The sequence below is a fragment of the Podarcis muralis genome, chromosome 4, assembly GCF_964188315.1.
Source record: "Podarcis muralis chromosome 4, rPodMur119.hap1.1, whole genome shotgun sequence".
In the NCBI taxonomy this organism is placed as follows: Eukaryota; Metazoa; Chordata; class Lepidosauria; order Squamata; family Lacertidae; genus Podarcis; species Podarcis muralis.
The window spans coordinates 52,024,270-52,050,758 of NC_135658.1; the positions used below are offsets into that span (position 1 = coordinate 52,024,270).

The window sequence follows — 26,489 nt, forward strand, 5'->3', positions numbered from 1 at the left end:
GAGCCTAAATACGGGGCTGTTCTTCCCCCCGGTTCTTCCACTTTCCTCTGTTCTTCCCGCGTGTCGATATTATTAGACTGTAAGCTTCTTCGAGAACTTGCAGTCGCCGGATTTACGTATAAACTTAAACAAACTAGCTTAGGGCCGCACTCTCTTGGGGGCCCCCCAAAAAAATTAAAGGGAAAAAAACCTGGATGTACATTTCCAAAATATAAGATAAAAAACAAATAAAGTAAAACCTACATACAGCAATAGTGGCAAATGGCTTTAGGTCCATAAATTACCATATAGCATATATTCAACACACACACAAAAATAACAATTTGTTGTTGACAAAGGACAGCTGGTCATATAAAGGGCCCCGTTACCTTCAGTAGCTTAGGGCCTCATCAGACCTAAATCTGGCCCTGCCTGTACCTTTGGGCTCTGCAGCAGAATCAAGACTATGGGGTTTACACATTTTTGTCTGCAATCTACTCACCAAGAATAATTGTGCTGTTCTTTTTTGTTGTTGTTAAAAAAAAGTCATTTTCACAGCCACAGGCAGGGTTCAGTCTCACGTAGACTCCTACGATACCCCACTCAGACCATATATGTTAACTCCTAGGGGCCAAGGTTCCTTCAGTTCCCCACCCCACCCCACATTGATGGACATTGCCATTCAAACGGTGTGCGTGTCCCGTGTCTAGTGATCGATTGTGAAGGGCAGGGCTTACCTCCCCGCACAGCCCCCACATTTCATTCAAGTTGGCACCCCGCCTCAGACACTTCATGGGAGGCTAATGTGTGCCCTGATAAATAGGGCTTTTAAAAAATAAGTGATCTTAGTAGCATACATGGAATCTGACAGGAGGATTTTTTTCCAGTTTAGGATTAGGATAGTGTTCAAATTATGTACTGGAGAACTCGGGGGCTCATTGGGGGTAGTTCAATGGAGGATCTGTAAGGTGGATCTTTCCCTGAAAGCCTGCTCGTTGCTAATTATTTTCACTGTAACATGCCGCTGTAGGATACTGGATGCTTAAAAGTTGTACTATAGGTACAACAGTGACAACAATGACAACAGTGAAGCCTTAGACTCCTGACCTACAGATGTTCTACATATAAGCATATGCTCAGGAACTTCCAAGTTTCACAGAAGATGGAAACATAAAGCATAATGGCTGAAATACCTTCTATAGGATTAGGGATAGCCATCATATATTTGACATAAGCTTTTATATTTTGCAACTCTATCATATTCCTCTTACTTACTTTTTTCCAAACCACCTTATCATTTTGGTTGCTCTTTTCTCCACCTTTTCAGCTCCATAGTATCCTTTCTGAGATATGGCAACTAAAACAGTACATAGTATGCCAACTGAGGTCGCACAATAGATTTATATAAATGCATAATAATATTAGCAGTGTTATTTTCAATCCCTTTTCGAACGATCTCTAAAAAGGAATTCGCCTTTTTCATAGCTGCCACACATTGGGTTGACATGTGTTGCCACCAGAGTGACAGCCAGCTGTAAGAGGTGGAGCAGACCTGTCATAAAGGTTTTGCCTATCTATGAGTAACACAAGCACAACCTACCTACCTACACAATTTTGCTACCCCTAAAGTGGAAACATGATGATGTAGTTAACCTTGCAAGTGGGTTATGTGAAAAAATAGCTATATTTTGTGATGTGCAGACAAGAACAGATAGAAGTTCATACCTGAAAAATGCTGTGTAGCAAAACTAACTGTAGTTAGTTTTATCAAAGCCTATTTATTTCAACGAGTTTCTTAATTCTGCAAAGGATTAGGCTACATAAGATATTTGAGATTATGGGAATTATTTAGATGAATAGATCAACTGCATTGCTTTTATTGTTTGTCATTAGCATTAAAATGTTATCTTAAATTAAAATCAAACTTGTTTGGACATTCATAATTTATCAGATGTAAATGAGTAAAGTTCTTAGTATTTATTTATTTTTTAAAAAGTAAAAACATAGGACAAGATCCAACATTACACCAGTGGATACGATTGGATTTTCTCCTGCCAACCCACTCCCCAAAATGCTCCAGAAGGTCCCACAACACATTTGGGATGAAAAGGGGAGGGGAGGAGGTACAAGTCCTGTTGTCATAAACAGAAGCGGGACACCACAATTACATGTCACCCACAGAGGACTGCTAAAGTTTAATTTAAGTGTTCCATATGATTTTTCCACCTCTTGATGATCTATTGTCCTTCAACTCCAAAGTACAGTTGAAAAATATCACCACACCCACTGTCAAGTAAAAAATGATACAATTGTCCCAAATCCATGTGATTTCCTCTGGCACCATGTGCATCAAATATTTTTTCTTCAAAAGCAAAAAACTTCTTTTGTTTTCCCATTTCAGCTTCAGTCCCTTCTAAGCAAATGTCTTCTCTGTGACGTATTAAAATTCTCTGCCATGATAATCTTCTGATTCTAAATTCAAGGAGAGAATCACATATTTAGAAAACACAATAAGCCCTACCAACTAAAATTACTTCTGACTTCGTCCTGTTGAGGCCAATGGAATTTATTAGTCACAAATCCTAGTGTTTTCAATAGAACTTAAGACATGGGCTAATATATTCTGAAACTGTAAAAGGAGCAATATTACAAAAATGTGACAAACCTTTCTTTATACATTCTTAGAAGCAAAGTGTTGCATTTATTACACCACAGTATCCATTACAATACTCCTAAATCTGTTTTCTATTATATCCTATTATAATGAAAGTGGGTAACTTATATAAATTACAGGGGAAACCCTCCTAGGCACTTATAGAGTTGGAAGAGACCACAAGGTTTATCTAGCCCAATCTACTGCAATGCAGGAATCTTTCGCCAAATGTGGGGTGGGGCTTGAACCAACTCTACCAACTTTAATATATTTATATATAACTCCTTACTAAATAAATAGATTCTAGTGGACGGTCAGCCTCCTTGCCACTGAGGGGACTATGATTTGAAAAGAGTCTATTTTCAGTATTCACATTCCATGTTAGTGGTTGAGGTGATGAATATTCTCTCTTGAAAGAAAGAGGTTGTGAGAAACAGAATGAAGTCACTGGTGAAGACTAGAAGCCATTTACTAGTTTATACAGTGGTACCTCAGGTTAAGTACTTAATTCGTTCTGGAGGTCCGTTCTTAACCTGAAACTGTTCTTAACCTGAAGCACCACTTTAGCTAATGGCATGGGCCTCCTGCTGCTGCTGCGCAGCCAGAGCACAATTTCTGTTCTCATCCTGAAGCAAAGTTCTTAACCCAAGGTACTATTTCTGGGTTAGTGGAGTCTGTAACCTGAAGCGTATATAACCTGAAGCATATGTAACCCGAGGTACCACTGTAGTTCCTAAGCATACTTATACTGCCTTCCTCACAATGCCACCAGAAAGATTTTGGCAACAAAAAGAGGCCTGAACCATGGCTTGAAAGTTTCTTCTGACATTAAGATCTTGGATTGCAACTATGTCTGGTCTCAAGACATAAATGGAATTCATACAATTCCTATATTGTTACTGATTTAAGGTCACACCCACATTGTGCATTTAAAACAGATGGCTTCCTCCAAGGAATCATGGGAACTGTAGCATGTTAAGGGTGCTGGGAATTGTAGCCCTCTGGGTGGTAAACTACAGTTCCCATGTTTAAGTCATGTGTTTTAAATTTGTGAATTTAAATACGGTACCCTCCAGATCTTGTAGACTACAACTCCCAGCACCCTTTAGTGACCATCGTATTTCTACAAACCTTTGAAAACCTGTATTCAATGCCTTGGTCACCCACATGCGGCTCTACATCTCTTGCCTCTACTTCATAAGTTTTCTCAGTTTCTTCTGCCAACAGAGAGCTTTCCATCATGTTTTTCTTGGTGATGAAACAGTCACTGACAATCTCATCATGCCATCCCTCTTCTGTGAGGTATGCGCACACAGGATCAAGCAACTGCCTAATCACAGTGCTAAATTATGGTGCTGTAAAGTATAACTGGCAGAATAAGCACAGGAAGGATTCTGAATATACAGTGAAAAATATTAGTTTCAGGAATTTATGACTGAAGTAAACCACCAAAAGGTAGCAACTCAAGAATGCAAGATATAAAGTGAAAAACAAACCTTGCCCAAAACTCCTCACACAGGCTCTGCTGGCCCTCTACACAAATGATACCTGGTTTCCCAGGCATGCTAAATCCAGACAGAGAGAGTTCCTTAGCCCAATCAACTATATTCTTTCTTTTGTGCTTGTTATAAATGTGATGACTGTAAATCCATAGTCTAGTGAAAACATTATCTGACTTCTGAATACTTGATTTCATCATGATTGAAGATGAGGGATCTCTGCTGATGTAAGCAGTGCCATGTTCTTTAATCCATTCTCTTGCACTTAATATGCAGACTTCACCAGCACAATGTGTCTTCAAGTAGGTTATAAGATCTGTGTTCAGCTGTACCTGCTGTGATCGGCTTATAGATGGAGATCTAAAGGGGGAGGAATGATGGCATTGTTTAGAATACAAATGAAAGGATTTAAAAAATGGAAAAATCTAGTTTTTCTTAATTATTGGGAATGCTCTGGGGTGACCTTAGGCTCACACAACCTCCTTCCCTTTCTTTCTTCTTTGTGTGTGAGGGATAAAGTTTAAAGATTCCATTTGTGTGGTTTTTTTTGGGGGGGGATACATCCCTGAATTCTCACTGTAGTCATTAGAATTATTATACTGCATATGACAGCTAAATGCAGACTTTATGTTACAACAGAATAAACAATGCATTTCAACCTTTAGGCCACTTTTCTCTATATCAAAATATGTAGTACCTGATAGTAATTTCTGGAAGAACAGCTGGGTATTTTAATGGGAAAGCACAAAACAAAGAAAGTGGAATCTAGAAAGGAATTCAAAGAAACAGAGATTACTAAATATCTAGTCTCAAATACCATACTTCATTCAGAACGGTGATGCCTTACCTTATTTCCATCTGCAGTGTCTAATTCTAAATTCAATGTAAACTGTATTTTTGATGATGGCACTTCCAAGGTGCATCTGTCAATGTGATCCTTCAGTTCTGCTAAAGCCAGTTGATCAGTCACTTTAAATTCATCTTCATTGGGGAACATACTAGAAAGCAAATCTAATTCAGAAAGTTGTAGTTCAGCCTCTTCCAAGTTGCTCATTTTAGATATGTTTATGTGATTCCTAAACAAATTAGAGGGAAATACTGTTAGTATTTGCAGCTTCTGGTGCTGTATATGGCTATATTTGATGGGACAAACACATGAAATCTTTAACTGGTTGCAGAATATTACCATTAATTTTTATGTCATTTTTCCACATTGAAGGAATTGAAACACAGATTCCCATCAACATCTATTTTATTGGCAGCCCAATAATATGCACATTCACTTCCAAATGACTGCACTGGATTGTAAATTTGCATCCCAATCCTATGCATGTTCACTGTGATAAGTGTGGTTTACAGTGCATTCCTACACACAACCCAATACTGAAGTTTAAGACAGCAAGTAGTAGTTTCCTCAAGTGGAGGGGGAGTGCAGCAAAGACCCAAGTTTCAAGTGAAAAACTACTGCCAGTAGTTACCCTACTGACTGTGGGAGGAGGCACCTTTGGATAAACTAGATTCAAAACCTTGTGGACTATGCCTCAATTATGCCAGCCAGGAGCTAGAATAGCAAAACTCATACAGAAAAATACCACACACACACACACATATTTTGACCTGGCCAGTTCCAAGCCAACAGGATTTGGGATGCAAGGGGCAAGCAGCTACTTTTCTGATCTCTAACCAGGATGAGGATCACTCTGATACTCCCAGATAAACTTGCATGTGACTGCAGCTTTACAGTGCAATCCTGTATATGCATATTCAGCAACAAGTCATATGGAGTTAAATGAGATTTACTCCCAAGTAAGTGGATACAGGGCTACAGCCTTAGGTTCACGGATTATGGATCACTGATGAGTTTATCTTGTAGGTTATATGAGTTTCCAAAGAACAGTTAACAAAGATTTGAGGTATACATTGAAAAAATTTAGATCAGTGCCTGAAAAAGATTGCATAAGCATGGGCCACGTGGCACATTCTTATGCATGTTTACTCAGAAGTATCTACCACATAGCCAGAGCCTTCACCCAATCAGATGTTAAATACAATAGATATGCCTTTTGCACTAGCTGATCATTTACATTTTCACACAGCAATTCTATGCATGTTTACTCAGAAGCAATAGTCTCCATAGCGGTGTATGTGGATTGCAACCCCGGATGTTTAAACACTCAACCCTACATTTTTTCATATTTCCAACTATCCAGGTCATCCTAAATTCGGCACTTTCGTTTCTGTGTAAGCAGACAGTCATCAGGGCATTTCTTTCTTTCTGATTAAGGGTTGATATTCCATGTTAGTGATAGGATAGAACCACTGCAATCAACTGATTTATTTTAAGTAGGACTCCAATGACCCTGTTTCCATATTGTTAGATACAGATACACGGAAATATAAATCGAGCTCCACCCGATCCCAAATAAAAATATCGTGACCGCTTGCCTTTGCTGCTACCTTGTGATGGGGTGGGAGGAGGGGGAGAGAGCACGCTGGCCAAAACCACACTAAAAACCTGGATTTCTCAGCAAAGCTCCCGCCTACGAGCACCCTTCCCTTCTGCCCTGGAAAGTTCACAGCGAACCCGGAAGCTGGACTCGGTGCGGCTTGTTTATCCTTCGGTTCACTTTAGATCTGGACCACAGACTTCCTCCCAGGGAGTCCCTTCCCGGCAGCCAACGCACCGGAAGTTCCTGTTCAGCAAAGCGGCCCTTCTATGGTAAGAAATCTATGCTCGGCGAACCGTCAACCGCTCCCCCCCCCCCCACTTTTTTTGTGCCGCTCTACAGGACTGTTGATATCCACCTCAGACGCAGAGATATGTCGCGAACCGTTTAAATCCGGGACGTTTCTTTCCGGCTAAGGAGCGCGGGCGACACCTCGGGACTCCTTCGCTCCATGCTGCGCAGTTGCTCGCTCTCCCCCCCCCCCTTTGCCCTCACCGGCCGCTTCATTTACTTTCGTCTTCTCAGTGACGCAACGCAGGATCGTTTTCCTATTGGCTCTGGCTTTTGTCAGTAAGGGCAGACTAGGCGGGGTTAAGGTGACGTGACCAATCAAAGCTGGGGACTGCCTCCCACCCGGCAAGTTGCGGCGCGTTCTGGTAGAAATTGCAGCGAGGCTCGTTTTCTGAAGGGAGAGGAGAGCTGGGCCAGTCGCGAGCTGCGTGTTTCTCCCTCGACTCTCAGACGGTGACGCGCCGCAGAGGCTGCCACGGAGCAGTGGGGACTGTTGGTCTCTCCAGGCATGCGGGGTTTTATTTGTATCTCCTTCACCAGACTTTTCGCTTAAAGGCTTGCGGGTGAGTAGTATGGTCTCTCTTAAGCCCATGTAGTCGCAAAGGAGGAGGCGGCGGCGGCGGCGGCAGTGTCAGGTCTGCCTTGGCTTGGCTTTCTTGGAGAGGCAGAATATTTTGCCCTTCTAACCTGAGGCTGCCAATTTCTGAAGGGCTCTACTCCTGGGTATGAAGGGAAGGGAGGATAAGGTTTTGTGTGACTGCGCAGGAACACGAGCTGGGTCCAAGAAGTGCAGCACTCCGTATCCGGTTAAGCAAAGTGGCCAATTCTCTTGCTGGTCTTTGGTCCTGCGCCTGTTAAAGGCAGCAGGACATGCAGAAGTTTCGGAGGGGGGCTGTTTCCTTAAGATTGAAAGGCAGGCTTTGGGAAAGACAGGATTTGTCCCCGCAATAATTTGAGCGCGCTCCCTGCCATTAACGTGCGCTAAGCAAATGGCACTGGCCAAGCAAGTCACGGGGATAAGAAGTCGTTGTTGTTGATTAGTCGTTTAGTCGTGTCCGACTCTTCGTCACCCCATGGACCAGAGCACGCCAGGCACTCCTGTCTTCCACTGCCTCCCGCAGTTTGGTCAAAAGAAGTCGTAGTGAAATGTTTTCACCTGTTTTAAGGTCTGCATGCAGGGCAGGTTAGCTATTTACAGCACAGTATTCCCAACACTTGGTTTTATTTGTGGTTTTTTATATTTCAATTTGTCTTTTTAATATTTCAAATTGCCTTTTTAAATTGTCCAGTAGCACCTTATAGACCAGCTAAGTTTGTTCTGGTATAAGCTTTCGTGTACATTCCCCATATCTTCAGATACACTGAAGCAGAAGTCACCAGACCCTTATACAGTCATACCTCGGGTTACAGCCGCTTCAGGTTGTGGACCACCGAAACCCGAAAGTAACAGAACGGGTTACTTCCGGGTTTAGGTGGTCGCAGAAGAGCCAAATCGCAACCCGTGCATGCACAGACGCAGGTTGCGAACATGCATCCCACACAGATCACGTTCGCACCCAAGCATCCACTGTATATAGTGGGAGGGTGGGGTGGGGTATTTCTCAGAAGGGTGGGTAGTAGGGGATGGGTGATTGGCTCAATGGGTATGGTAAACATGTTGACGACTGCATTTAGTCCTACAGGAAAAAGCAAGGGATAGTATGCAGATGACCAAAAAGCATGTGTAATGAGACAAGAATCCAATATCTCTATTCAGACCAGGTCTCTCCATAGTTTTCAGTTTGGTAATAAGTTCTAATTCAGCAACTTCTCTTTCAAGTCTATTTCTGAAATTCTTTTGTAATAAGACAGCTGCTTTGAGATCTTGTATTGAATGTCCTGGGAGATTGAAGTGTTCTCCTACTGGTTTCTCTGTCTTGTGATTCCTGATGTCAGTTTTATGTTCATTTATCCTTTGGCGTAGGGTTTGGCCTGTTTGTCCAATATAGAGAGCTGAAGGGCACTGCTTCTAACATTTTGTATGCCATCAAATGCCAGCAGTAACACACTTGAGACGAAACAGGTGTTTTCCTCCCTTCCCAGCATCCCAGTTGCTAATAATTCAGTGGATGCAAGGGAATGAGGATGTGTCCCAAACTGCTCAATAGCCATGCTTGTGTGAGCATTTGCTTGTCTTATGTCATAAGAAAGGGCCTTAAATTTAAAACTTTATGCACTGAATTGTGTTTGACTCGTGTCAAAACGCGAGACTCTTAATCTCAGGGTCATGGGTTCAAGCCCCCTGTTGGGTTAAAAGATTCCTGCATTGCAGGGGGTTGAACTAGATTACCCTTGGGATCCCTTCCAACTCCAGAATTCTGGGAAACTAATTGAGTTAAAAGCGAGAAAGAAGCAGAAATATGGACTTGTAATATGGACTTACATCAGTGTAAAAGAGGCTGCTCTTCCCTTTTCCAGGGGTGCTGTTTCCACCCCAGAGATTGCGGTGAGTAATAGTGCAGAAAGTTGAGCAAAGTACTCCAGGGACTTGACCAACACTGAATTTGTTTTTGTAAGGAGGAGAAGCCGGAATAGGTAGACTATTTTGAAAACATGTCTAAAATTGTCACAGTAGTCATTCTTGAGTAATCCCTACAGCAGTACAATTTGATTATACTGTATTTGCAGAAAGTCTATTTGTCAGCATGTATCCCTGCTGTGCAGGCAGTCTATGGGTATTGGAATATGAAAAGCCCTAAACTGGTGTTCATTCATAGTTAACATACACAAAAATACATTTACCTCTCTGATTACTGTTGTGTTAAAAAATAAAAAATAAAAAGATTAGGATCTGAAAGCTGCTATAGGCATGGCCAGCGGATCGTTGTTGTTCAGATTATTTTTTTAAATAGTCAAAAGTTTGCTCTGTGTCCTGGCTATTCCATATTGGACACATGAAGCTAAGTCACATGTTTCTCTGGATAATTTCCAAAATAGAATGTAAGTTCTATATAATCAAGCTAACCTGTCATTTGCCCAGAGAAGCAGCAACAATAGGAGCAAAATATGTACAAGCATGTAGAATATGTGGTAGAAGTAACAACAAATCAAGACCACCAAAACCTGTACTACTGAAGTTTGTGCTGGCAAATAAACATGTTCCCTAATATTTTCTGCTGCAGAATGTTACCTGCTTCTGAGTGTTCCCAATACAACAGAGAGTACATTTTAAAGTATCTAAATCAGAGCTTTCCAAACAGTGTGTCACGACACGTTAATGTGTTGGCTGCAGTGTGTAGGTGTGTCACATGAACATTCCCTGCGCTCCTCCTGGTGCTGCAAAGGGTTAGTTTAAGCTCTGGTTTGCTAGTAAAACTGAATTTCTGTGACAAGACATGATGCATGTCCCAAAAGTGTGTCACCAACTTGAAAAGTTTGGAAAGCTCTGATCTAAATCCACGCCTTTATATTGTAGCATTTTGTAGTTTAGTATGTGATATCCCATCAGACTAGCTTAACCTGCTATGCTAGAACATGACACTTCACTTCATATTTAGCCTCTGAAATATTATCTGTCGCACTTGTATGCATGTCAGTAATTTTATTTATTACATTTATATCCTACTTTTCCCCAAAGAAGCTCAGGGCAGTACACAGGGTGCTCTCCCATTTTATCCTCTCAACAACACTATTGTGACAAAGAAAAAATGACTTGCCTGTGACCACCCAGAGAGCTTTAGGGTTAAGCATGGATTTGAACTCAGTATCTTTGCAGTCAAAAGTCCAATGTTATATAATAGACTGCATGAGCACTCTCGTTGAGTTGCAGCCTTCCTGTACACAGTGGCACATTTAAGGGATCAAATCTTGGCTTGATAAGCCAAGATACAAATAACCTTCTGGTAACAGCTTTGTTTCTTCACAGGACAAGTAACCTACAGTTAACCATAGCTTCCAGTTATGTCCAGATTTGAAACTGGTTAGCAGCTTCTAAACAAGTCAGGATATGGAAGCCAATGTCAAAAAATGGCATGCAATCAAGCAAAAAAATAATAGTTTCTCGGTTCAAGTGTAATGAGAAACTATGATTAAGTGAAGTTTCCTGAAGTGGGGGGAGTAGTGTGGCTACATGCAAGTGCCCGAAGCTCATGCATATCTCAGCTTCTCAAGCTGACATTTGGTTATCTGAATATGCCCAATATATTCCTAAAATGTATTCTGCTCTTAAACAAATTTGTATACAGTACTTTGTGCAAACCTTTCAGCTGGATTTTGGCCTTGCTTGGTTGCAGTGTTGCCACTTTCAACCTCAATTTCCAAGGACTGATATACAAGAAAGGAAAATATGGCTGGTGACACAAACTCTACCCCACTTGCTCCATGGCACATCATTATGTTCAGAGTTCACCATCACCTTGAGGAATTGGGTCTTGAATGTCTTCTTGTGTAGTTGCTTTTAGTTTTTTAGGTCTCCTTCAAAATTGAGAATGATAATATTTCTTTCTCTTTTAGGCCATAAATGTTTGATGTGAAATAAAACCTTGGAGCAGCAGCATGGGAAAAAGACGAACAAAGGGGAAAAACATGCCACCAGATGACTCACCGGATGTAGCAGGTATTCTTTGTAATTGTAATACTGTCAATCAGTTTCATAGCTCCGAGGAAGAAAGAGTTTATACTCTTATTTCCTTGGCAGAAATGTAATATCTCAAAGGTGTTTGTCGTAGTGCAAATCAAATAATGTAGAGAACAACAGTATTTAAATTCATATTTAAGGGGCAATCTCATTTAATTTACAGTAGGCCTTGGACTTGCCAAAGGTTTGACTCCAGGGAAAGGTTTGCCCTTCTCAGTGAAATTTATGGGTTAACATTTATTTTTGCCCGACTCCTGTTGACTTCATTGCCTAGTTTTATCTGAATTGGGACAAAACATCTGACAATTAGCTTGGAACCCTGATGCTCTATGATCATAGTCATGATGAGAAGATTAAACAGCAGTGTAGCTCTAGCCTCAGTATGAAATGGCATAATTACTTTTCTTCTCCTGCCTGAACCTCCCTGTGTAAAGACAGGTTTGTTGTGCTTGTGATCCCATTATTTCCGATTCTTAAATAAATAATATCCATTTGTTCAGTTATTAAATCTCTTTTGACACAGTATTAAGACCATGTCAGAAAGAAGGCAGCAATACTGGGTTATATAAGTTCATGCAGTTAAAGGAAGACGCAGGATTCTTTTAAAGAAAAAATGTTTTAAGAACAAATAAAACAGGTCTTGCTCAGAGAGCTATAGAGCTTTCATTTTGTACAAAAATTCACAAGCTCTGCTGGAAGCTTTAGTAGAGCAGCACCAGCAACTATTACTTCTTCTCACAGTTCTTTGGCTATACAGTGGTACCTCGGGTTACATACGCTTCAGGTTACAGACTCTGCTAACTCAGAAATAGTACCTCGGCTTAAGAACTTTACTTCAGGGTGAGAACAGAAATCGCGCAGCAGCAGCGGGAGGCCCCATTCGCTAAATTGGTGCTTCAGGTTAAGAACAGTTTAAGGTTAAGAACGTACCTCCGGAACGAATTAAGTACATAACCAGAGGTACCACTGTATGCCTTAGGTTTTTGTTCATTTATCACACCAGTGTCTCACAGTGCACCCAGGAAGCTACTGTGGCAGATGTAGAATTGTATCATTTTTTTTCTCCCAACAACTCTGTGAGGTAGGTTGGGTTGCAGGACAATAATTTGCCCAAAGCCACCAGGGGAGTTGCACTGTACAGCAGAGATTAGAGTATCTCTACCCCTACACCACATTCGTTCTAAATAATGTCCCTTTTAAATTTGCCTTGCCTTGTTGAACCTTCCCAATAGAACCTGTATGCAAGCACCTTCGCAAAGGATTGGAACAAGGTGGCCTGAAAAAGGTGTTGCAGAATGTGGACTGGAGCTCATGCCAGGATTGCCGAACATCAGACAGTGAGACCCGTGAGAAATCTGAAGACAAAACAGAAGACGGACCTTCAATATGGTTATGCCTGAAATGTGGCCACACGGTATTTCTTTCCCTATAATATGCATACCAAGGGTGGGAAATGTATAATTGCTTTGTTTCATTAGCACTTAACAGTACTCCTTATAGTGGAACTATTCCTTATTGCAACTATTTGAAGGTTTCACTTTAAAAAGTTTAATTCAATAACTGTTGACTTGCAACCTTTATTGTATTTGCAACTGTTGCTATTCCAGGGCTGTGGCAGAAATTCTCAAGAAAAACATGCCATAAAGCATTATGAAACACCAAGATCAGAACCTCATTGTTTGGTTCTCAGTTTGGACAACTGGAGTGTGTGGTGAGTTTGTCAATATTCCAGTTAGAAGGCTACATGGTTTCCCCCCCTAAAAGTTATTGGAATTATTATGTAACCTTTTGTGCAGTGTACCTGACTTATTTTATTTACCATTTCTGTCATGCTTTGGCTGCATACTTAGTTTTCTCTCTTCCTCCTGTATGAGGGGTTCATCTTACACCATCTTCCTATAGAAACCATTATGCAGCCCTTATTCTGAATATGTGCCAGCACACATGGAGTGCAACATATAACAAAAAAGGGAATCGCTACCTAAATTCTTGTGTTGTCATACTAATTAAGCACCTTGTAATTCATCCCGAACATTCTTTCATATTTTCAGTGGCAGTAACATGGTTTATCATAAATGCTTTCTATTTTCTTGAGAGGCTTCACCGCTATAGTGATTCTGCACCCCTTTCCCATCTTGCCATAGCACTTGTGTTGTAAATTGTTTATAAATATCTCTGAAACATACACAAAATCTTATACATCAGAAATTAAGGGTTAAATAATACATGATAACTAGTAGCAATAATAAAGTACTAAGATTGTGTTAATCTTGTATTGATTTATTAGGAAACAAGAACTCTGCGGCTCTGTGAGACTTATAAGTGAACTTACTAGAATTTGCTGCTAATACAGATTTAATTCCTTGATTTATACAATATATCAAGTTTAGTCTTAAAATTGCTGTATTTGTCTACTGTGCAAAATTGTTTGTCATAGACAACAGCTTCTGAGAACTTAATAGCTGGACATTTTGTAGTAAAGAAATGCAAAATTCTAGCTGATTTTATTTATATATATATATATATATATATATATATATATATATATGGATCGGATAACCACTTTCATATCATATGTGAATACAAATTTAGTTTGAAATGTATCTACATCATGATATGCACTTTATTTTGAAGCCAGCTGCACTGGGCTTCTGGGTGTTTTTTTTATTTATCTTCTTTTCTCCTTTTTGTGGACGCAGGTGCTATTTGTGTGACAACGATGTGCCATACAATAGTAATGGTCAATTGGGCCAGCTTGTGGACTATGTTAGAAAACAAGCACATGTGAACATGCAGAATACAGGTAAGTTCTGACATCATTGGGATGTGCCTACTGATTTAGAAATTGATGGGTTCTTTGTTCACTGTCACCTTCCAGACTAGAATGTACTAGAAATGTCAATTTACTTTTGGTTATCTGTAGCAATGAATAGACCCTAGGAGGTCTAGCTTTTCTCTGAGTAGTATTAGTAATTGCTGCATCCTAACATCTCTCGGTTTATTGCATTTTGAAACACAAAATGAATTGTTTTTATTTCAGCATCAAAAGAAGAAGAAAACAAGCCATTGGAAAACAAAAAAATAAAGGACCACCGAAATGAGGAAGAGAGGGAGAAAAAAGAGATATTGATGAAGGACAACAAACTTCATTTAAATGGCAATGCAGAAGTGACAGTGAAGGGCCTCAGTAACCTGGGGAATACCTGTTTCTTTAATGCAGTTCTGCAGGTATGATGGAGATTCCTAGCAATTCCTAGATTCCTGATCTCACCCAACCCCCATTTGTGCTGAAGTAGCAACAGGAGCTTCATTGCTTACCTGTTCTGTTTCTTGACAAATATCAAGTTGCAAGCTCTTATCTTTTAAATCCCTGTATAGCCAGTATGTATTATCCTGAATGCATTTGTCTGATTGCTGGGGAACAAAACCTCTTAGGGTAGGCTTTGTCCTGAATGCCAATAGCGTGAATTGGACAAGTGGGGAAATTTTTGTGGGAAAATGATTGTCATTTTTCTTGCTGACAATCTTGTTCGCTGCCTTTATTTGAATAAATTGTGGTCTCAAAAGGATTTTGAACATAAGGAAATAAGTTTCTAGGTATGACTGTGAGTTCCCAAACGTGTTAATCATTGACTCTAAAAAAATTTCCCTGCAGAACTTATCACAAACACCAGTTCTGAGAGAGCTGCTAAAGGAGGTTAAAATGCCGGACTTGGCAGTTACACTTGAACCACCAGAATTCTCAATAACGGTATGTTAGCTGTTGTTTTATGGTGTATTAAAAATTTTAAGAGGTGGGTTAAGCAAGCTTTACCAAAAAGCCTGTGTCTGAATTTTGGGGATGGCCAGGTCAGTTGACGCAGTGGCCTGCTTCAGATGCAATGGCTTAGTGCTATATGAAGAAGCCCCAGGCTCATTTACTACCTCATCCTGCTCTTGTGTTATAATGCTGAAGATATCAGAAGCTTTCATTTCAGTTTCTAGCTAACCACAGTTGAGCATCATGTCCAAGCCTGAACAGATGTGTTTAGCCTTGATTCGTTTCAGAAAACAAACCCATGATAGCTGCTTTTCAACCCCTTGACCCATGTCCCAGGCATTTTCTTTCCTCATGGTTCCCTAACCCTCATGACTAGCTGTGTGAAGGAGAGGGGCAGAAATTCCCATTGTGTGGCAATTCTTTTGCTAGTGCTGTGCTGGATACAGGCTACAAAAATGCACACACATTTTGCTGAGGGCAATCCAGATGATTTTCTATATCGCTTCAAATGAATGAATGGCAAATTATTTTTTAAAATGTATGTAATACAAATGTTCTCTTTGTGTGGTGTTCAGGAACCCATGATAGTTACACTTGATCAGCCAAGACCTCTTACACTAGCCATGTGTCAGTTTCTGACAGAAATGCAAGAGACTAAAAAAGGAACTGTGACCCCCAAAGAACTCTTCTCTCAGATCTGTAAAAAGTGAGTATCTGCCTGAGTTGTAATGTTAATATTGAAAAGCTTATATAAAACAGTGAATTGCATATACTGGTTGGTCTATAGAGCAATTTGATTGGGTTAAGGCATTTTAAGTTGTATTTCTTCCTGTACATCATGAGATGTTAGCATTGTCTTATAAATACTTGAAGCTGAAAACAGGCTTCATGTCCACATGTCTCCGTTTCAGTCATGATTAGTTTATGCCACAATGACCAAGAAAAGGCCTACAGATTATGGTTTGCTGGGAATAAAACAAATCACAACCCCAGGTTTGGACATAACCCCAAGCCAGGGATCATGACTTGTTCCCCCACCCTTGATTGGGAGGAGCAAAGCAGCCAAGATCACCACATTCATGGTAAACCATTACCAAGGCCAGTGGTATCGATTTCTAATTAGACATGCATGGATTATGCTGTACATTTATTTAAGAAAATGACATGTTTGATCTTTATGATGACTGCCAAAATTATGTAAGGAACAATAAAATGAAACAAGGAAGTTTTTTTTTTTTATAACTTCCTAGGTAAAGGTAAAGGTACCCCTGCCCGTACGGGCCAGTATTGACAGTCTCTAGGGTTGTGCGCCCATCTCACTCAAGAGGCCGGGGGCCAGCGCTGTCTGGAGACACTTCCGGGTCACGTGGCCAGCGTGACATCGCTGCTGTGGCGAGCCAGAGCCGCACACGGAAACGCTGTTTACCTTCCCGCTAGTAAGCGGTCCCTATTTATCTACTTGCACCCGGGAGTGCTTTCGAACTGCTAGGTTGGCAGGCGCTGGGACTGAACAACGGGAGCGCACCCCGCCACGGGGATTCGAACCGCCGACCTTTCGATCGGCAAGCCCTCGCCGCTGAGGCTTTTACCCACAGCGCCACCCGCGTCCTAGAATAATGTAAACTTCCTAGAATAATTCCTAGAATAATGTAAAAAGCAAAAGGAGATCTGTTAAATGATGTGAGCCTTTGTTTTTCCGTACCAAGTTATTTTCCCACTTTTTAAATGTTTCTATGTCCTTACTGTAATATTTTGAATTTAAATCTTCATCCTTTATGTTGTTATATTTAACAGAGCTATACGATTTAAAGGTTATCAACAGCAAGACAGCCAGGAACTGCTTCGCTATTTATTAGATGGGATGCGGACAGAAGAAATCCAAGTAAGTATCTAGTACAGAATGTCTGCAGCCTGGAACTCCCTTTCCTCTTAGTGCACAAAGAGCATTGAGGAGAATGGTGGGGCAGAACAAAGGTCAAGTGGGTGGTTCAGCCCCACCGCGCCATCCACTGCTGCTTACTGGGAAAGGTGTCTATGCTTAATTCTGAGTAGATATGCATGAAATTGGGCTGTCACAGAATCAGAAATGTGAAAAAATATGTGTATATTAATTATAATGGAGAGTATTTATTTCATGACACCTTTCAGTATTGGCAAATGTGCCCATAGGCCCCAAACGCTTGGAAACCCCTGCTTTATAATACAGGAATATGTAGAGTAGCTATCTGTTTCTACTGTTAAGGTGGTGATTAAACTTGATGTTTAGTAGAATAAACAACAACAAAAATGTTTAGCTTTGTTACAATTTACAATTATATATATTTCTAGCGTATTTCTGCTGGAATTTTTAAGGCACTCAATAATTCTACTGATAAAGAAAATGAAGAACTAAAAAAGAAAATCAAAGGTAATAACGTCTATCAGTTCCTCACCTTGGGCATTGTTTCTTTATTACTTTTGGTATCCAAAGAGTTACATATGAAACATATGCATATTCTGCCCTATCACAACCACAAAAAAAGGCTGCTGAGGATTCTCCAGAAAAGGATGTGATAAGTGCCAGGGGAAATTATAGTGGAAATTAATTTTCTTCCTGCCTTATGTGCATGCAGAGGTGCCTTCCACTCACACCAGATCCTTGTTGATAAATAAATAACTGAAAGTTGCATCAAAATTGCTTGGCAGTCGAAAGCACTTTCAAAAGTGGGTTGTGATATGGGGAAGTGGGGCTGTTTCATGTGTTTAATAATTCCAGTGGACATGAGCATATGCTTTGGATCTTTTTCAATTCCAACCCATCTATTCACTGGAGAAAGAAAAACAATAATTAATATATAGAATGTTCACCGTACCATTGGGAACTATTATTCAACTCCATGTCACTTCTCCTTTCCTAAGGAGCTATAATGTCTTCATGATGCTCATTGGTTGGGAGTGGGGCTATCCTCTTGTTCAACTCAGTGTAGCTCTTAATACAATAACATCCTCAAATTAAGATAAAGTTTTAATGCTTTCTCTTAATATTTCAGAGTATGAAAAGGGAAAGGTGACACTGAGCTTTGTGGACCGTATTTTTGGTGGAGAATTAACAAGCACAATCATGTGTGAGGAGTGCCAAACTGTAAGTGGCTTTCCTTTTTGATATAACCTAAATAGCTTATAAATTTGGTGGCAAGCAGAATGATACAAGGGCTCTCTTTGCTGTTGCTGACTTGAGATTTCTATAATGACCTACATCCCAGACACTACCTTTGATGGGGGAATGAAGTGTGCATGGGTATATCCTATAGTTCTACAAGTGTTCTTGCAGAATTGGAAATCGTATAAGCTGGAGGAGCTGCTGTATAAGATTTCCAGTCACCTATTGGCTTTTACTTGTAATTCCAAAAAAATGTTGGTATTTACATTCAGGTGAAAGAATAGAGAGATAATAGCAGCCCAGTCTGCTTTTGTATCTCACTTTCCTACTTTCAAGAATGGGACTTCTTATCCTTCTTTGGCACCTAATCTTAGCTTTGAGCACTCTCTCTCACTCACAGCACTGGGATCCCCCACCCCTCGAAGCTGGGGATTATTTTTCAATAAACTTATTTTCACATACAGTGGTACCCCGCAAGACGAACGCCTCGCAAGATGGAAAACCCGCTAGACGAAAGGGTTTTCCGTTTTGGAGGCGCTTCGCAAAACGAATTTCCCTATGGGCTTGCTTCGCAAGACGAAAGCCCATAGGGAAATCTCCGGGACAGCGGGGAAGCGCAGCGCGTCTTCCCCACTGTCCTCGGACCTCCTCCCGCCACCCGGCTTCGGAACGAAGCTCCGATTCCGGGCGGCAGGGCGGGAACGCCTCCTCCCGCCGCCGGCATCAGAACGAAGCTCCGATGCTGGGCAGCGGGGCGGGGACGCCTTCTCCCGCCGCCCGGCATCGGAACCAAGCTCCGATGCCGGGCGGGGGGGCCGCGAAGCCTGGGCGCGCTGATCTCAGCGCGCGCAGGCTTCGGCATGCTGGCAACTCTCCGCAAGCAGCGGGTGCGCTCCCGCTGCTTGCGGAGAGGTCCGCAAGCCTGTCCAGGACAGCTTTTGAAGGGGGGGGGGAGAAGCAAAGACTTTCGCCCCCCCGCCCGCCTTCAGAAGAGGTCCAGGACCTCTTCTGAAGGCGGGCGGGGGGCGAAAATCTTTGCTCCCCCCCCCCCCCGCCTGCCTTCAAAAGCCGTCCGGGACAGCGGAGAAACGCGCTGCCTTTCTCCGCTCTCCCGGGAAGGCAGGCAGGGGGGAGCAAAGACTTTCGCCCCCGCCCGCCTTCAGAAGAGGTCCAGGACCTCTTCTGAAGGCGGGCGGGGGGCGAAAATCTTTGTCCCCCCTGCCTGCCTTCCATGGGGCTTTTAAATCGCCCCGGACAGCGGAGAAGTCCTCCGCTGTCCCGGGGTTTTTTAAAATGCTGGGGGTGGGAAGAAAAGCCCTTTCCCCCCCCCCCCAGCCTTCAGAAGAGGTCGGGGGACAGACTGTCCCCGGACCTGGTCTGAAGGCGGTTTCCCTAGGAACGCATTAATTGATTTTCAATGCATTCCTATGGGAAACCGTGCATCGCAAGACGAAAAACTCGCAAGACGAAGAGACTTGCGGAACGAATTAATTTCGTCTTGCGAGGCACCACTGTAACTGAACTGGTTGTTCTTAAACTCAGGCAATTTTTCTAATACTATGATAAAATGTGTATTTCAGATTTCGTTAGTGCACGAGTCATTCCTTGATTTGTCACTCCCTGTCTTAAATGAGGTAAGATCAGATTGCTTTTGTTTTTAGGCTGATGTGCTCATGGAATGACTTTGTTTGTGCATCAAAACTTCCCTTCCCTCTGTTTCCCCCACATGCTTCCCACAACTCCCCCAGCCCTCCATAGCAGATGGTGGGGGGTTCAGCGAGAGGAGTGGGAGGAGAACTTCAATTGTGCAAGCAGAAGTCATTGTACAGTTGGTATCCTTGTGCTCATAGAAGAGCTTTTGATCTAGTAGACATCTTTGTTAAAAGAAGAGGAAGGGAAGCAATTTTTGCCAATTCCTCCTCCAGCCCCAAGAATCCCCTGAAAATCATTTCCAAAAAGCAGGAGACCCTCCAGAACAGCATGGAAGATAGCATAGGATTGCAGAAGAGAGAATAATATGAAATTGATTTCCATCTTCTGTCAGTAGCAGAGGCATCCACTGGATGAAAGTTCTGCATATATGAGGAGAGGGGTTGCTGATTCCCCCCACCCATCAGCATAGGTGCTGTGTACTTCAAGGGACATGCTTCGAGAAAGTCTTCAATTTTTTTAGGGAGGGTGGGACAGTGAAGTGTGCAGTAAGAGAATTTCCAAAATCAGGCATGCAGCTGTACAAATTTATATGTGTACTACCATTTATTACATTTTATGGGTGCTTGCTCTCAAGCCCATCACTTATATGGGGTTCTTAAAAAGCTAATGGAGTAAACCATTCCTCCCTGCTAAAACAGCAGGGACGAGGATCCTTTACCCCTCAAGAAATTGTCCAACTCCCATAAGCCCAGCTGGTGGTCAGAAATGTAGTCCAGCAACATCGGCAGCAGTGCTTGGCATGCTGGTTTCTCCTGCCTTCATCAGTGAGATAGTATGTAAAGGAAAGCCCTACCCATTGTTCTTAAATTTGTTACGAACAGTAGAAATATCCAGCTGAATATTCCCTTTCCCCCCATCCTGTTTTCCTTTGTTCATTTGATGTGCCAGTCTCAACCCAAATATTGGGGTTGACGTCCCACCATGTCTCTGAACTGTTTATCGCTTTCTTTTTAAGGGTGGCAAGAAAAAACCCAATAATAATAATAATGTTAGAAAGATGCAGGAGAAAGAGATTGAAGATGATGAAGACAACACAGGGAATGATTGTTATTTCAAGGAGAGAGAGGAGACTCCTGGTACAAGTAAGCATCTCCTGAAAAAGGCAAAGAAAATGGCCAAAAAGCAATCAAAGGTTAGTATAGTAGCAAAGCAGAAAGCAGTTCTGTACACTTACCTCTTATATACGGATGGTTGAAGAGTTGCTACTAGTACTGCACTGAGCATTATAGGGTGTTGGTAGGGGAGTTAAGAAAGCCCCCACCCCACCCGCCCACATTCTCCTACTCTTGTGCAGCTAGCTGCTTACTCCTGTTTTACACAGCCTTTGTTTTTCTCCCATCTCCTGCTGTTTGCGCATCTGTTTAACTTGTAAAGACTTTGTCACTGCAGAATCACATGACAGTCGCGGATCACCTAACAAACATATTACGCTGCAATGTAGCCATATAACTGATAGTGAACACAGGCCTCTTACTGCTCTTATTCTAAATAGAATAGAAGGTATGCATCCCTGTTGCCCAGGCATTAAGGCCAGTGCTCTATCTTGCCAGATTGCACTGGCTGTTTCATTGCTCATCTGGACTGTGTAGCAACATTTTCACCCCAGTCCAGTTTTTAAAGTTGAGCATAGTTTTATGTGACTAAATGCATATATTTGTACTGCATTACTTTCCAATAGGCATCCCCATCCACATTCTGTATCTGCTAACCAAGTGTTGAGAGAGCATTGGCATTATTCTAGCCAACATGGCAAATTGTCAAGGAGATTGCTAATTTGTAAAATGGTGGAATATCTGCTCTTAAAACAGCAGTGAGGACCACCCTTGTTCAGCTTCCATTAGCATTGGCCAGAATGGCCAGTGATGAGGGATGATGGGTGGGGGGCGGTGTAGCCAAGCATTAGTAGAGCCACAGGTTCCCATCCCTGCCTTAGGTGCTTCCTTCCCACAAATTGTTGTAAATCCCTTATTTTTACCTGTTGTTTTAAGTTCCTTTGGCTGAACTATCGAACTATTTCATCTACACCAGATCATGGTTTGTCCTTAAGTTTGAAGATAGCCTTACTGTTTACAGCTCGTAAGAGCATCTATATGTAAATTAACTTGGAAGTTCAGTTTATACCAAACTTAAATGCCGTATCATTTTATATATCTCTGTGCAGCACAAATTAGGATAATTGTCCTTTTGGTACCCTTAATTTCTTGTATTTCCTTTGACAGAACCAACGCCGCCAGCAAAAAATGCAAGAAAAGGTAATCCCACTAACAGATATCTGTGCCACTGAAAAAACGGAAGGTGATCATGATTGCAGCAGTGAAACTGTAGGAAATGATTCTGAGGGTACTAGCCTAAAACAAGACGAGGAGTCATGTAACCCATGTGAAGAGCAGTGCCTGGATCAGAAAGAGAGTATGAATGAGCAAGAGGGAACAACTGAAGTACAGAATGCTGAAGTACAGAATGAAAATACAGGAAGTTCTGACCAAGAGGCAAACAATGAAGCCACAATGGCTGTTACCACAGAAGGCTTGGTTTCTGCTGTACAGTGTATTAATAAACGTGACAATCTGCCTGCCAAACACGATAGTCTTGATGAAGATGAGGATATTACCAATGGCTTTAACAAATTAGCTTTGGATGAAGAGCCTAGTGACGATTCAGAAAGCTTGAATGATCTTCACGATTCTGAGACAAAAATGTATGAAGTAGTAAATGAGGATCCAGAAACAGCATTTTGTACCCTTGCAAACAGAGAAGCTATGAACACAGAAGAAGGTTCAGTGCTTCATTGCTTATATCAGTTCACTCATAATGAGAAACTTTGCGAGAACAATAAACTGCTGTGTGATGTATGCACACAGAGGCAAGTTTGTGGACCAAAGACCTCTGGAAAAAGTATGCTCTTAAATATTTTCTTACCATGTCAGCCTAGCATATATGACTTCACAGGGAGGGAAGTAGGAAGTATGTGTATAGCTGTTATAAAGGCATAGACAACTGCATGTAGTAGTGTCCTAAGTAATCCTAGAGAATTGGAGATAGTCGTTTAGAGTGAGTATACAATTTGGCTGAAGTTGTATTTTTGAAAACTAATCACATAGTGACAAAACTGAATGGGAGTAGCAGCTTTGATATTTGTTTATTCAAAAACAGTTGTTTTCCAGATGTTTTGGACCACAGTTCCCAAGCTTCCAGCTTGGACTGATAGGAGCTGTAGTCAAAAACATCTTCAAGGTACAAAGTTGGTAAAGGCTGGTATACATTAATTTGTTTGTATTTTGAATGTTACATATTTATAAAGGTCATTGTGAAAAACTCTATGAAGCGTGAGCTCAGAATAAATTGAGCTGTTTTCAGTCAAAGCAGTAAAAGTTTTAGCATGCCTGAAGTCTCAAATTATGTGATCCGTTATATTGCGTTAGAACAATTCCATGACAGCGTTCTTTAAAATCTAATAAATCTTTTTTTCCCCTTTTGTTCTGCAGATGTCAAGAAACATGTATACACTAATGCCAAAAAACAAATGCTTATTTCTCTCGCTCCTCCAATTCTAACGCTTCATTTAAAAAGATTTCAACAGGTATAAATGTTTCTGTAAAATAAAGTTTTAAGTCCTTGGCTTCATCATTGTAAGCAGCATTGCTAACAGGAAAATACTCGAGAGAGAAACTGGGAAAATTCTTATTGCCATATTACAATTATATTTGAGATATAAAAGAAATAATTTAAATTTATAAGAATTCTTGTCTTGAAGATCAGAAGCTTTGTTCTTAAATCACTAGATTGTGTCATTTGTATGCATTTTATTTGCCACTGTCTCTGCTCTCCTTCTAGACTGGATATAATCTCCAAAAAGTGAACAAGCACATAAAATTTCCTGAAGTAATGGACTTGGCTCCTTTCTGCTCAGTTAAGTGCAAGGTAAGCAAAGAGAAAGTCTATTTAAATTTCCACCATTTTTCACTAGCCTATTTCTCATGCCGAAGAACAGCTTTAAAAAGTCAGCTCACACAAGTTTAACTTGTGTGCATAAAATCTTGTGTGTATCCAGTAAAGAGATGCTTACTATGCGTATGTGAGCATTCAAAACCTGATAGCAGCCTGTGCTTTTCATATATCTGATCCTACCTTTCTACAGCAGAACTTTATCCCTCCTTCCAATCCCAAATATCCATTTGTTTCTTGAAGCATCCCAGTGGAAATAGCCATCATTGTCTCAAACTCAGTACATCAAAGACCCAACCTCTTTTCTCTGAAACCCACCTCTCATAATTTCTGGCTTCTGCCTTCCCTTGAGTGCCCCAGTGTGACCTTAAAGTAAGCAGCCTAATGTGATGAGGGTGACTGGTTTGTAATAACCATATTTCTCTCCTGGCCATCATGCTGTTTCTTTCATTCTAGATCTGACTCATTTAATTGTGAGCTCTATGAAAACAAGTTATTCTAGTTCCCCCATATACTAGATAGCCCATAGACACTGCTTTTGGGGTAAGATGATCCCCTGGTATTCCCTCAGTCCTGGACCACTAGGCTTCTATCAGCACCTAAAATAAACACTTTGCCCTGTTCAAATACATGCTACTGAACATTGTTAGGGCTCACCCACACCACTTTGTTTTTGATAGCCAGGTTGCTCACTGGGGAAAGATGGGTCTGAGCACAAAACATGTCATGGCCTAACTATACTGGCTACCAATTAGTTTCTGGGCCTAATTCAAATTGCTGGTTTTGACCTATGAAGTCTAAAGGGGCTCAGGGCTGCACTACATCAGACTGCCTCTCCCCACGTGAACCAACCTAAGCCTTACGCTCTCACGCTCTTTTCTCTGTGGGTGATAACACATGCCTTTGCAGTGGTGCCCGCTTTGTCCAAGGAGGCATGCTTAGCATCATCACTCCTTTTTTAGGTGCCAGGCAAAAATATGGGTTATTCACCTAGGCTTTTGATTGTAATTTTAGTGGGGTGGGATCTATTTAGATATGATTTGTGTATTTTGGGCTGTTTTATCCTTTAATTTTTAGTCTCATTCTTAGCCAAATTGTTTTATTATTCAACTTTTTCTATGTTTTTGTTTGAAATGCTCCTTTTATTCATAGATAAATGCTGTCCCTTATAGTGTTTCCTGTTTAATTGTTTAATTAGCTGAGCTTAGTTATAATGAAAAGATAATTGTATACTAGTGCGGAAGAATGACCAAACGTTACGATTTTTGCTGATGCATTATAAAATCAACCTTCTTAAAAGTATTTTGGATATATTGTTTTCACAGAATGTTGTAGAGGGCAGTTCAAGAGTATTGTACTCTTTGTATGGTATTGTTGAACATAGTGGCACTATGAGATCTGGTCACTATACTGCCTATGTGAAGACGAGAGCTACTAACAACCAACTTTCTGATCTTGTCCTCCATGGCAAGATTGGACAAAGTAAGTAGCACCAGTGTTTTTACCCTAGATGACCAATGTAAAATTACTTTCTTGCTAAATTACTGGAATTTAATGACACCTCTTTTTTTCTGTTCAGCTTCAGAGACTGAATCATCCAAAGGACAATGGTTTCATATTAGTGATACACATGTGCAAGCAGTGCCTCTAGCCAAAGTGATGAATTCACAAGCATATCTTCTATTCTATGAAAGACTACTGTAAATGAGCCATTTTCTTTTACAGCTGATTTGAAAGCAAAGAAAGTTGCACCAAAAAAAAAAAAGCTATCATGTTCAATTAACTTAATATTCATGTTCAATTAACCTGATCCTCAATCTACACTGCTTTTGTCTTACCCACATCTGAACAGAACTTACATGCTTTTAAATAAAAAATAAATGTTTTATCTAACATGAATTTAAATGTGACATTTTTACCTCTTTCACAAACATTCTAGTGCTAAATGGATGCAGAAGTAGGGCTCTTGTTCTCTTAAAAGTAGGCACAACTTTTTGCCGAGGGCCACATGTAACTAAGGCTATTAATACACATGCACCCATTTACTTCCCAACAGCAACACAGAAGTGTTGGAGGAATCGGGAGCAGTGGAAGTTAAAAGGTGCTCTTAATGTCCCTGTACTAGGTGTAGGAACATTTTTGCCTACCTGTGCCTTAAAGGCTTAGACCGCAATACAGATGTCTTCTAATGCAACTCGGGAATGTGCCAAATGAAATTGCCTATTCCGCTTGTTGAAACATGATGACTTGTAGCCACTAGGAGAGAGGAACATAACTGGCCATGGATATGTTTTCTATGAAGGGTGGTGGCATGATGTATATAGTATTTGTGGAGCCTAGAAGAGAAACCAATTTGCAGCAATTCTTTGTGGGGGGAAAATGCTTGGCTTAATTGGCAGTCTAGTCTCATTACTCCACATGGGTAACAGAAAATAGATTTACCCCACA

The 26,489-nt window shown here is 41.1% G+C and overlaps 2 protein-coding genes across 7 annotated transcripts; one reads left to right on the forward strand and one right to left on the reverse strand.

Annotated features, from left to right (window-relative positions):
• Positions 1-1,941: 1,941 nt before the first annotated feature.
• Positions 1,942-7,086, reverse strand: RWDD2B (RWD domain containing 2B). 4 transcript variants are annotated; one of them, XM_028726986.2, is made up of 5 exons: positions 6,937-7,086; positions 4,979-5,207; positions 4,829-4,896; positions 4,129-4,491; positions 1,942-2,451 (listed from the first exon to the last, which is right to left on the reverse strand). In XM_028726986.2, the coding sequence occupies exons 2-5, from the start codon at positions 5,183-5,185 to the stop codon at positions 2,217-2,219; spliced, it is 873 nt and encodes a 290-aa protein (XP_028582819.1). In that variant the 5' UTR covers positions 5,186-5,207; positions 6,937-7,086; the 3' UTR covers positions 1,942-2,216. The 4 variants fall into 4 exon arrangements, with proteins under 4 accessions (XP_028582819.1, XP_028582820.1, XP_077783420.1 ...); XM_028726987.2 differs by having other exon boundaries at positions 6,900-7,061; XM_077927294.1 differs by lacking the exon at positions 6,937-7,086 and adding an exon at positions 6,589-6,839.
• USP16 (ubiquitin specific peptidase 16) lies at positions 6,797-25,934 on the forward strand. 3 transcript variants are annotated; one of them, XM_028726985.2, is made up of 18 exons: positions 6,797-6,850; positions 11,361-11,463; positions 12,717-12,898; positions 13,092-13,195; positions 14,184-14,287; positions 14,525-14,712; positions 15,140-15,235; positions 15,820-15,950; positions 17,039-17,126; positions 17,573-17,651; positions 18,274-18,365; positions 19,964-20,017; positions 21,052-21,228; positions 22,316-22,991; positions 23,582-23,676; positions 23,931-24,017; positions 25,367-25,523; positions 25,621-25,934. In XM_028726985.2, the coding sequence occupies exons 2-18, from the start codon at positions 11,403-11,405 to the stop codon at positions 25,743-25,745; spliced, it is 2,496 nt and encodes an 831-aa protein (XP_028582818.2). In that variant the 5' UTR covers positions 6,797-6,850; positions 11,361-11,402; the 3' UTR covers positions 25,746-25,934. The 3 variants fall into 3 exon arrangements, with proteins under 3 accessions (XP_028582818.2, XP_028582817.2, XP_028582815.2); XM_028726984.2 differs by lacking the exon at positions 6,797-6,850 and adding an exon at positions 7,240-7,375; XM_028726982.2 differs by lacking the exon at positions 6,797-6,850 and adding an exon at positions 7,246-7,432.
• The last annotated feature ends 555 nt before the right edge of the window (positions 25,935-26,489 follow it).